The sequence below is a fragment of the Haliaeetus albicilla genome, chromosome 25 (genome assembly GCF_947461875.1).
Source record: "Haliaeetus albicilla chromosome 25, bHalAlb1.1, whole genome shotgun sequence".
Lineage (NCBI taxonomy): Eukaryota > Metazoa > Chordata > Aves > Accipitriformes > Accipitridae > Haliaeetus > Haliaeetus albicilla.
The window spans coordinates 15869232-15881905 of record NC_091507.1 but is presented as its reverse complement, the minus strand read 5'-3'; the positions used below and the strand labels follow the sequence as shown (position 1 = coordinate 15881905).

At 37.1% G+C, this 12674-nt stretch overlaps 1 protein-coding gene across 2 annotated transcripts in view; it reads right to left on the bottom strand.

The window, feature by feature from the left end:
* Nucleotides 1-12674, bottom strand: part of TMEM131 (transmembrane protein 131) — a 100153-nt gene that overhangs the window by 67849 nt on the left and 19630 nt on the right. For both annotated transcript variants that reach the window (XM_069770008.1, XM_069770009.1), the window contains exon 2: nucleotides 11718-11779. In XM_069770008.1, the coding sequence (XP_069626109.1) occupies nucleotides 11718-11779 (62 nt within the window). The remainder of the gene's footprint in view (nucleotides 1-11717; nucleotides 11780-12674) is intronic.

Genomic DNA, 12674 nt, shown 5'->3' with positions numbered 1-12674 from the left:
AGTTCACCTCTAGTATAAGGATGCTGTTTGTTTGCAAGGGGAACGCGAATTTTTCATATCTCATTTCAGAACTAAAATCAAGTCCCTTGGCTGGGCACTTCACTGATGTTTATTTCAACTACAAATTACACTGTCTTTCCTTGTTTTTCCCAAGATAAAAGTATTTTTTTCTAAAAATAAATTTTTAAAAATTATCTTTACTTAAAAATTGGTTTATTGACCCTCCAATTTGCATCAAACTAAAGAAAGCTGGAAGTGTATTATTTACCATTGTAAAACAAAGCTAATTCGTTTGTAACTTGAGGATTTATTTGCAATTTTAAATGTCTAGGCAGAGCATCAATTAGCTTTTTTGTTTTAAAACCTCTGAAATAGAGGGGCAGACTGCTGTGCTAAAGGGTCACTGCAGGAGGAAGGGGTTCACATGAAATTACGCTTTGCTGTACAGCACGATAAGTGCAGTTCTTCCTCACTGAACAGAATGCTAAGAGACAATGTAAGTTGTTTTATATTGCCAATTTTATAATAATTTAAAAATCAATGAGTTTTCATTTAAAGTCTGCAAGCTTTCATTTAAACTTAGGTATTACATTTGTACTGTAATTAGGAAAACAGAGTATTTCTCATTTTTTTAAATTAAAATACACTGGCTTGCAAATGTTTCCATTAAGCTTTCCTAACTAAGGTATACTATCCAGATATTGATAAGTTTTTAGTTCAGCTTCTTAATTTCTGATGTCACCCTCCATTTTCTATTTCCAGTAAGATATAAGTAAATACTTACAACCTGCAGTGAATTATTTCAGAATAGGAAGAGAAATTCAATTAAAATTAAGAAAAAAGAAATTTAAAATCACTTTTAGTTAATTGATGAACGCTTAAGATATGGAATGTTTTGTATCTAAAACTTCCAAGGAAGTACTGCATAACAAGTTAATTGATTAACTCCAAAATCTAAAGAATTTAATCAGAAAAAACAGATCTCTGCCTTCCATACCTTATTTTTTCCTCAGACTGAAAAGCTGAGAGCAAACGTTCCAGCATTAAACTGCCACCCATTAATTTCTCAACTTAAGAAAACAGATAGGAAACTGAATCAAAGTGAATCAGCTGAAAATATCTTCCCTCCATCCAAAAAGGACTTGTGCTGTCAAAAGCTCATTCAACATTCCATACAAGCACTTGTTCAAAACATTAAGCCAGTTCACAATAGCATGATTTTATAAGCCCTGAATAAAATACATATTGCTTGAGTATTTTAAAAATGGTTTTAATAAGCTTCAAACAGCTACTTATAATTACATGTGCCTATTCTTATTATCTACTTTTCTATCATAAATCTGACAACCATGAATCACTGTCTGCCTGCCTTTCTGTCCTGGTTTCAGCTGGGATAGAGTCAACTGTCTTCCTAGTTAAACCATGACACTTTCCCATTTTCTTTTTCTTTTTTAATTTTTTATTTTAAACTATGTAACTATTGCCTACAGCTTGCAGATGTACCCATTCTCTCTAAAAGCACACCAGACTACACCTGGCTCTGCAAGAGATGCTGCACAGCCTACTCAATAGAAACTTACTAGTGCTTGCATATAAGGACTAAACAGCCTGAGTTACCTGACTGCAGCGGAGAGGGATGCTGATCTTCACCACAGCCAGCTACCACTGATACAGGCTAATGGACAAATTGCTCAATAAGTCTCAGCATTTATGAGCTTTCTCCACATCTCTGATGCATGTAGCAAGTGGTACACTCCAAGTGTTGATAATGAAGTTTTGGATCTGAAGATCTATGCAACACAATCAGTAAGGCAGATGTACCCAAAAATGACCCAAATCCATTTTGAGTGTTTTCTCTACTAACCGAAATAATCTGCTATTCCTTCCTACCAGAAAACTGCACATATCCCTCTCTTTTTTACACAGTCATTTAAAGTCATTCTTCTCCTGATTTCACCAGTTCCATTCTTCCATGCTGTGCATTCACACCACTGACTTTCCTGACTACTGGAGGGACACAACAAAAATTGCTAAGACAGTGTTCCTGTGAAATACTGTTATATAACTGTACTGGTTTGGGCTGGGATAGAGTTCATTTCCTCCACAGTAGCTAGTATGGGGCTATGTTTTGGATCTGTGCTGGAAACAGTGTTGATAACACAGGGATGTTTTTATTACTGCTGAGCAGTGCTCACACAGAGCCAAGGGCTTTTCTGCTTCTCCCCCCACCCCACCAGCGAGCAGGCTGGGGGGGCACAAGGAGTTGGGAGGGGACACAGCCGGGACAGCTGACCCCAACTGACCCAAGGGATAGTCCAGACCATATGACATCACGCTCAGCATACAAAGCTGGGGGAAGAAGAAGGAAGGGGGGGATGTTCAGAGTGATGGCATTTGTCTTCCCAAGTCACCGTTAGGTGTGATGCAGCCCTGCTTTCCTGGAGATGGCTGGGGAAGCAGTGAATAAATTCCTTATTTTGCTTTGCTTGTGTGCATGGCTTTTGATTTCCCTATTAACTGTCTTTATCTCAACCCATGAGTTTTCTCACTTTTACCCTTCCGATTCTCTCCCCCATCCCATCGGAAAGGAGCGGGTGAGCAGCTGCGTGGGGCTGAGCTGCCGGCTGGGTTTAAACCACAACAACCACCAAACTTACTCTATGAAGCAAACAGGTGCGTAAACCAAACACCCTGCGTTCCTTACCAATGTCCTTTAAAGTGCATTATTCGCTACAATTAAATACAACCTTCCTTTCAGTAACTGATTTTTCTTTAGAAACATAACTAAAGCACATAATTAAATTACCAGCAGTTACCTGACAGTCAGATGATGGAGCTAACAGGTTCAGATCCTATGACAGGGCAACCAAAATAGTCATTACCAACACTGTCCCATCCTTGACAACTAGCTTTGGCTCTAACAAGACAGCATGTTCTATTAAGTTTGAAATTATTCAGTAAAGTTGTTTGTCATCTATGCTCTTAAGCATCGTAACTGGCAGTCAATGCCCCTAATATCAGCCTTAGTCTAAGACCCCACTCAGGCCAACTTTTAGACAGAGGGCAGTGGAGAACAAATTTAACTCCAGAAACAAATGGAAATACACATCATTGACAATAGCTGAACTACTACATAGCCATAGCTGTAGTTTACTGTTGGGAGTTAAATTCTATGGCTGATCATACACTCAAGTTTTCCCTCCTATGTTCTGAAATTGCAGACTTTCTATGAAAATATTAGTCTAATATCTGTACCTAAAGTTTAAAATCACAAATCACTTTGGTAAGACATCATAGGTCTGAAATATAAGTAAGAGCAAAAATCAAAGATCACACTTCTAAGGAAAAGCCTGTTTTTTTGCATTCAGATGTCTGTTAAGTGCAAGCAAAATGACAAATTAATTTCAATGACTTTTTGTGTTTTGAGCAGGCGGTTGTTTGCTTTTTGGTTTGTTTGGGGTTTTTTTTGTGGGTATTTTGTTGTGTGGGTTTTATTTTGGGTTTTGGGGGTGTTGTTTGGTTTTTGTTGTTGGTTTTGTTTGTTTGTTTGTTTTTAAATCAGGGTCAATCAAGAGCAAAGAAATAGCATACCAACTTCAGCAGCTCATCAACCATAGCATCATGGAACTAAACCAAAAATAAATCTCATGTGGCAGTTTCTATAATTACCACTCATTTTTATCACACGTCAATCTTTAGAGTCGTGCAGTAAACAAAAACATACGAATGTGTTCAGTTACATGTTCTAAATACTTTTTAAAAAATTTGATCATCAAGTAAAACTGTAGACCTACTGTGCTGCATTCTGGCATGCTATTTTTCCTGTATGACTGCACAAAACTGTCAAACAAATGCCAAGAACTAAAACCATGTACCAGATCAATCCACTATTTAAAGTGCAGGTTTTGTTGAATACTGCTGGTTTATCAGGTAAAGAGAAATAAAATTATGCTTTTTAATAAATACAGTTGGTTTTTTTCTCCTGTAAAGGATACATCTCTAATAGAGCAGCATTAGCAAAATATGATTTATAGGAAAATTTTATTAAATCTTATCTGTATGGGAGAAGTATTACGAATAACAAAATACTACCTTGCAATGTACAGATCAGGAAGAAGGCTGCATGTGCACACTATTAATATTTCAAGAGACATAATAAGCTAAGTTACAGGGGGAAAAAAATTAAATTGGATTAATTTCCTGATCCAACCGACTGCCTAACAACAAAAGCTAAGGTCAGCACAGAAGAAACAGTAGAAATATACAACTGAGTGGGCAAAAGAAGCGGGAGAGGAAAAAATCCTCCCAAAAGGCTGTGTTCAGGTCTTGGAGATAGATGATTTTTAAATTAATTATTCTTTTCAATTTAAAGATAGCATGCATTTAGGCTGTTGCTACTAACAGTTCCATGTCTTAAGTTCTATCTTGCATAACCCTATAACCAAAGGGATTTCAGAGTAAAGATCTTGAGACAACTTGCATGCAGTGAGTTAGAAAATTTGAAGGCAGTCAGTCAGCACCAGTTTCAAGACTTGCAACAACTTCTCTCCAGAGGCTTGAGTAAGATTTCACAGAGAATCTGTACCTGAAAGCACACCTTACAGACTCAGTACAGTTGTGGCACGACACAAGACAACAATCTTGTGCACATGGAGAATCAAAACCCACACCTTACAGTCTGAAGGCGGTCTCTAAAGGCATACCCATGGTTGTTAACTTTAGCCAGAAAACAAAAAATCCCACCAAAAAACCCCCGACCAACCAACAACAACAAAAGAGGTTAATTTTAATGCCTCACCAGTTTGTTCTAATAGCTATTCTTCACTTCTTGGTAAGAGGTCATATTACCTAGCATTACATTCAGTCATCTAAACATAGGCATCTGCCGCCACTTGAGATTAATGTCCCAGGGCAACCTGCCTGGTCTCAGACTGACATCCAGAAGGGCACACGGTTTCTCCTATGCCCTGTGCCATAACTGCCAGGTCCACATAGATGTCCAAGACAGTCCAGGACATCTCAAATAACACTGGTTACCTATGTCCAAGCAACTGAATTAAGGCATCTCAAACAGCACTGGTTACCTATGTTTAAGCAACTGATTTAAAGCCCTAAGTCTTAAACAAGGATGACAGGGCTGGTGTGGGGGGAGCAAAGCAGGGAGGCCCTCTTAATCAAGACCTGAGGTTTCTGGACACCAAATACATTTCTTTAATGTTACCAAAATTCTCAACAACCAAAGCTTTCTGTATTCCTACACAAGAGTATCCACACTAATTTAAAAGACTCTTTCAGAACATTTTACATACTGTTATTTTATAGCAAGGCTGGTTCCTCCTTGTAGAAAAGCTATGTGCTGCTTACTACTAAACATTGAGAGACAGCTACAAAACCGATACGTAGATGGCAGCTTAAATCTTCATTGCTGCATTCATGAGCTCTATGCTGTAAGTAGGTTAATTAAAAGAAACATAATTAATGATGAATATCTTGCTTAAGGTAATGAAGAAAATGCTATAATCTGAAAGGTAGCTGAAAGTGGATTTAACTGAGTCATTCTTGCCATGCTCTTTCATGACCCAAACTCACAAAAGGAAAGAAAAACATCAGTTGACTTTAGCTGATGCAACACATGCTGTTGACATCGACTTTTCAACAGTCACTTACTCCTGGGCATCAATTAATTATTTTTAAACTAAAGCCTGAGGATGGCAATTCTTCCTGTACAAGAAGAAACTGCCATTTTTTTCTGAGGAGCAGAAGGACTTCAGCTGCTCACAAGCAATGGCAATGAACTGAGACAGCTTTTATTCTTTTATAAAAATCACACACATTGGAAAGAAGCTCCAGAGGACATCTAGTCAACCCTTGCTCAGGGGACGTCTGGTTAGTGCAGGTCGTTCACAGCTTTAGGCCATTGAGTTCTGGATATCTCCAAAGATAGAAATTCTACAACTTCTTTGAGTAACCTGGTCCAGTGTTTGATCACCCTCAAGTTTAAAAGCTTTTTTTCTTGCATGGGTTTGGAGTCTCCCATGCTGAAATTTGTGTCCAAAGCCTCTCATACTTCCATTGTGCACAATGAAAAGTCTGGCTCTTGTCAACTCTACACTGCCCACAGCAATTAAGTTTTCCCCTTGGTCTTCTCTTCTAAAGGCTGAAGAAACACATCCTAACATGAGAAGCATTCCAGCCCCCTGATCATCCTGGCACCCCTCTGCTGTGCTTGCTCCAGTATGTCAGTGCCTTCCTTGTACTGGGTAGCCCAGACTGGACACAGTACTCCAGCCGCAGCCCCACAAATGGTGGTGGTGGTGGGGGGGCGAAATCTTCTGGCTCCACATTTGTTCATACAGTTCAGTAGGCTGGGGACCTTCTTTGCTACAAGGGTACACGGCTAACTTATGTTCAACGTGTTGTCCACCAGGACCCCCCAGGTCTTTTCTGCAGTGCTGCTTTATAGCCCATCACTTCACAGCCTGTCCTGTTACACAGGATTATTCTCTCTCAGGTGCAGGACTTGCATTTGCCTTAGATGAATGTCATAAGGTTCCTGTCAGCCTGCCAAAGTCCCTCTGAATAGCAGTCTTCCCCTCCAGTGTATCAACTACTTTGCCCAATTTGGTAGCATTTGCAAACTTACTGAGAGGACTCTCTATACCATCATCCAGGCTGCTAATGAGGACATTAAGCAGTACTGTCCTCAGTACCAAGCTCCATCATGGGTAACAGACTGCCAGCTGAACTTTGTCCTGTAAAGTACACCCATCAAGGTCAATGGTCCAGCCATTTTATTACTCACTTATGTGGTCTATATCTTAGGAGTTTGGCTAGATGGATATCAATGGAGATCATACCAAACCCCTTTTAAAAGTCAATATAGAATATGAAAATTTGAGGTAATAAACAAAAAATTTAAACTTTACACCCTGAAAACAGTATTGCTGATACACCAGAACCAAATGGTTGCCACTTCTATTAAGATACTTCTCTACCATGCCATACAGAATGAAGTACAGATCATGCAGAAAATACTAAAATTCCTCCAGTAAGAAATCAGCATTGCTGATCTGCACATAACTCAGTCCTGTAGCTTCCTTGTGGCAAAGCTACCACAAGTCATGTGAAGGTTCTGTCTATTTGACATTTAGGACCATTGTAATTCTCATTACCAGCTTTTGTGACTAGCAGTTTATGAACAAAGACAGCAAATATGTATTAAGTATATATAATCACACAAGTTTTCTTTTCCCCCTATTTTAGCTATTCTGCAAACCAGTAAGTATCAGCAAAATAATTTCTAGGAGCTCACCTGTAAAAAAAGCATTTCATATACTTAAGATTATTGCAACAAGTGTAAGTGTAGCGAGTGATTCATGTTATAAGAGAATTTGACTGAAGAATCTTACCATTTTCCTTTCTCATTGTAGGAATAAGCTACTTTAAAAATACTACTACATAAGCAGAAGTACTTTCCAAATAATACTTAGTCTGAATAGAAGATTGTTCACTCTGGAAAATAGTGGCCCCAACTACATTGTGCAGAACATTAGATATCCAAGGCAAGAGCTCTCACAATAAATAGAATGACCTGGGAAACAGTCCTTTATGAACTAAAAGCAAATGAAAACTTTGCTCTGAAAAATAATTCAAAATAAAGTCTTCAAAAAGCCAGACAGTATGTTGGCTTAACATGAAAGGATACATTATTAAAAGTAACAGTTGTAGCTTATTTCAGCACTCCTAATATTTGCAGATGACATCATCGTTGGGGGCTTGAAGCATCTGTCGGGTCTGGACAAGGGTTCAAATAATCAGGACACACGGAGGAGATGGCCTGACACCGACAAGGCAAAGTTCAGCTGAAGGAGAGCTCAAATCTAAAATTGGGAATAACTGACTAAGTGGTACTACACAAAAGAATGTGTCTGGAGAACATAGTGAAATACAAACTACATGAGCAAACCAAATCTGTCAAAAATTTACAATTCATTTTGGATTTACTAAAACAAGTGTTATTATGCAGGGAAGCAACTACTCTGTCCTTTCGCAAAGCCTCAGAGTACTAATGTCCCAATTAAATGCTACACTTCAAGTAGCGTGTAGACAAAAATCCATTAAAGAAAGTTACAGGGTGTTTTTAAAAATTTGCGTTAAAAAACTATAGGTGTCTTTTAGTACAAAATTACCGTTATGAAGATGGGAAAAAAAAACCCCTAACAAAAAAAAACAACTGGAGAATAAAAGCAGCAAAACGAGCTTAGGCCTGAAACAAATATGTACATAAGGAAACCTGTGAAAGTTAATTCTCTAGAGGTTTTAAGAACAGAAGAGTCAAGCATCTGCCAAGGGTAGTCCACCTACACACAACACTACCTGAAGTGAGGTCCATTCCAACCAAACCTCTGACTCTAAAGTGCCAACCAATTTATATAGACATCTGCAAATTGCTTGCTATTGAACAAAAAACCCAAACCCTATATTGCATTGAGCAATGGACAATTTACATTAATACAATTCTTACCCTGTGTTCAGGATCTAAATAAATTATTTGAAGAGTTCAAAAAGTTGTTGAGTCCTTAAGGGGACTGACTCATGTAAAGAACAGACAGAATTAGGAAATTCTCTCATTATTGTTATTTAATCCATGGGCAGAAATAGCAGACATTTATTTAGATATAAACCTTTAATGTAAACATCTATGCTAAAGAATAAAATTCTCACTTTTGTTCTGTTAAGACAGAGGGCAAAGCTTCATGGTGTAGCACTTTCTAACCCACGTACCGGAAGACCACACCCAAAAAGTACAGTCTCTACCTCACTACTGTTACCCACCAGCATGAACTAATGAAATTTCCATTGCCAGTTTATTTTTACTAAATGCAAGGGGTTTTGACTTAAATATTTAAAGACTTATGCTTTTTCAATATATAACTGTTTTAAGTCACTCTGCTCAAACCCAGTTTTCCAACGTTTCATTTATCTTTTACAACAAAAGTCCTAAAATGTGATTGAAATGTGTAAGGAGTGTTTTGCCAATAGTATGTAGTCCAAGTAAGTACAACAAACAGTATCAAGAGGATATATTCTAACTGGAGGGAGGTGGTGGGAATCCCTAATGATTAAATTATGTAAGACTCAGCATTTGATTTGCCTTACTTGGAAAGCAACTCCTTCAAACAAGAAAAGGGCTTACTGCCACTGTAAAGATATCACACTCTTGGGGGGAGGCGGGGGCGGGGGGGGAAGATAAACTAAGACTCGAGATGGCTTTGATACTTTGGTGATTATTAATTACTTTATGCACGGAATTGTTTTTTTTTTAATAGTAAAAAAGAAAAAAAAAAATCACCTGAAGGTGACATAACATTAGACAATACTAAGTTACTACCACATCATCATGTTTGTGCTGTAATGATGGATTACCTAAAAATCAAACAAACATTTGTGAAAATTTACAGAAAGCCTGAAAGAGAAACATTCAGTGACATTACCGTGGGTTTAAAACTTGTAACTGCTGTTCACAATGTAAATCTAGTTTTACAACAATGTATTTGCTTTGGTTTTATTTTTTAATTGCAGTAAGTAGTCACAAGAGGTCACCATATTAAAATCAGTCACCATATTAAAATCTACAGAAAAAAACTAATAAATTGTAAGCTAGAGAAAACATGCTGTATTATTCTGATTAAAAGGAACTGGCTTCACTTACATAGGTATTTTTGGCTTGAGAGCCACAACTGTAATATAAAACATATAAACCATTTATTAGAAATTTTGTCCCTTTTGCTTTGTTTTAAATCAAATATTCAGCAGTGTATTAGGATAACTGGCAGCCAAATGCAATCCAAAGCACTGCAAAGTTTATAGTGCAACTTCCAGAATTGCTTGACTTTGTCCCACCACAATATTTAAACTAATTTTCCTGTATCTGTTGCATCTTGCAATAAAGTTGGAATGATTAAAATCTGTTTTACTTTTCCATCTTTATATGAATTATTGAGGTGGTTCACAGCAGCACCGTTACTTTCTAGTCCTGAGAACTATAGTGATTAATAGAGTGCTAAAATAAATAAATAAGTTAACTTCAGATTTGTAGGATTAATTTTAATTAGGGGGGGAAAAAAAAAAAAAGAGAATCCTGGGGATAAAACCAGCTAAAATGTAGAATTCAACTACATCATTTTTATCTTAAAAATTGGGCCAAGACCTGTCTGTCATTTTTATTAAACCACTGTTGTCAAACAAAATATATTCTAATAACATATGTAAAAGAAAAGAAACTAAGCCTAGTGATTTTTTTTCTTTTATATTTATACTGATATGTGGTATCTCCATGCATGTTAAAGACATATTCCCAGTCAAAAACTGCAATAATTCAGACTGTAACCACTATATGTAAAACTTCCACCATTCTACTCTCTATGTCCAAATATAAGCCTACATAGATATCTAGTATGACAATGTGTTTAGCACATGACATCTGAACAACTGTTTAATGAGGAACCTGGGGCTTTTTTGTTAGCTTGTTTGATGGGTTTGGTTGTTTGGGGTTTTTTGGCAAGGGGGGGGAGGGTTTTTTTTTGTTTTTAACTGCAACCTTTTCTGTCACCAGTTTAGATCATTTTGAAGGACCTTATCCTTTTACATTATAATCTTAAAATCTATAGTAAGTTATTCTTGATTTATATTAAGGACCAAGCTGTGGAAGAAGGAAAAAAAACCCAACCGAACAAAAACCCAAACACCTTAGGTAGGTGGTAGAAAAAGAAAAAAACAGCTTCATAAATCTGAAACAAATAATATTATTGTGAGCCCAGAACTATACAGCTTTTATATTTGTTGACTCTTCCAGACTAGATAGGAGGTAGGAATTGTGAATCAAGCACTGCACTGGTATCTAATGAAGTTAAACACAATCACATGCCATGTGTTCTAATCATTTAAACAATTCATTGCTTGCTTTCTCCTCTCCTCTCTCTCAACTACCAGGACTAACATCATCAAGGAATTTTAACAAAAGATATTGCCAACATAAATACAATCCACAAAATGCATGCATATGAAATTCTAGTCAATAGAACTTCAGAACTACATAGCTCTAAAGTATCGAGCCGTGTTGCTATATATTTCATCCCTACTACTACCACCACCTCAAAATACCAGCACATATTCTTTAGTTAACTTTTTGTCACTTTTGACTCACGACAAAAGAAAGCTGACAGGAATGGCAACATTATACCTGAAAAAAATCCATATTTGCAACAGCAATTACCTCACTGCAGTAATTTGAACTTTCTTTAAATCCAGTGGCGACTTGGTCCCAAGGGCTGCCTTTACATTTCAGAGTCTTGCAACACTTCCCAGTTCCTCTAGTTGTGCTATCCAATTGCATCCCAGCTCTACATCAAGATAAGTCTTAAACACAAAGCATCTCCCATTTTTTGTAAGGGGAAAAAAAACCCTGGACAAACAGGCCAGAGAGAACCTGTGGTAAACTCCACCAGTTCCCCAACACAAAAGATTAGGGAACCAGAACCTCAGGACACACCAAAGCATACTATTGAAAATAACTCTAGAAGGTCCAAAAGTTTTTTGGACTTACTTATTTTTGATCCTTGCTTATTTTTAAAAATCCATTCACCCACGAGTTTCAAAAAGCTGCTATCAAAAAGATGAAACATTGCTAGTTCAGATGATTTTCTCAGACTACGTACCTGCAATAGGTCTCCTTCATCAAAACGTAGCATTTCTATTATGCCATCTGACTGGATGAAAGCTGCAAAGAAAAACAGTAAGTAACTTAACAGAAAAACATTTTGTTATTAAATTAAAAAGAGCAATTTAAACATCTAAAATCTGCTGTACCCGATTTTGTAGATAGAGCTATGACAAACCAGAATAACAATGCAGAGTCTAACAGAATACCAAACACAGATCTGTGACATTAATTTTCCTCCGAGAGTTCTAATTCCAATATGTTCATATTAATAAGTACCACACTTTGCAAATCAGCCTTTTGGCATAAAAATGTTTAAGTCTAAAGTGAACAACTTCTTTTAGGTTTCCTAAAAAGACTGGCTGTACCAAGCTAACTCAGTACTTCAACCAATATGACTGACTGGGTACCTAAACAACTGAGTTTCATACATCTAAGCCCACAAAGAATTCCGACATTTACAAGCAGAATTTTAGTTGCATTTATACACCTAAAATCTTAACTGTACATCTGGAAAGCCTTGTTCACACTGTTCCCTAGCCCTCAGCATGGCAACAGCTTGCTCCATCTTGACAATAACGTAATAAAATTTGAAACAGTTTAGAAGCGTTTGCACCATATGACTAAACTCGATGAAAAGTTCACACCTCAATCACATACAGGATCCTCAAATTAAGCATTCCTCCTCCACTCACTTCCTCTAAATGTTTGGTCAGGCAATTGTTCTTCAATTCCTCTCAAAATGTAGGGAATGCTACTTTCTTTTAAAGACAAAGAAATAAGGCCATTGCCCTTCCTGCAAAATATAATATTCTGTACAAGAATGAACATGAGTTAAAGGGGAAAGAAAAGTTCAAAGAGGTCTAAATTTTACTCCACAAAAGACTATTCACACACACACAAAAAAGCAGGTCTTTAGGATAAAATACAATAACAACCTCGAACCAGAAAATTG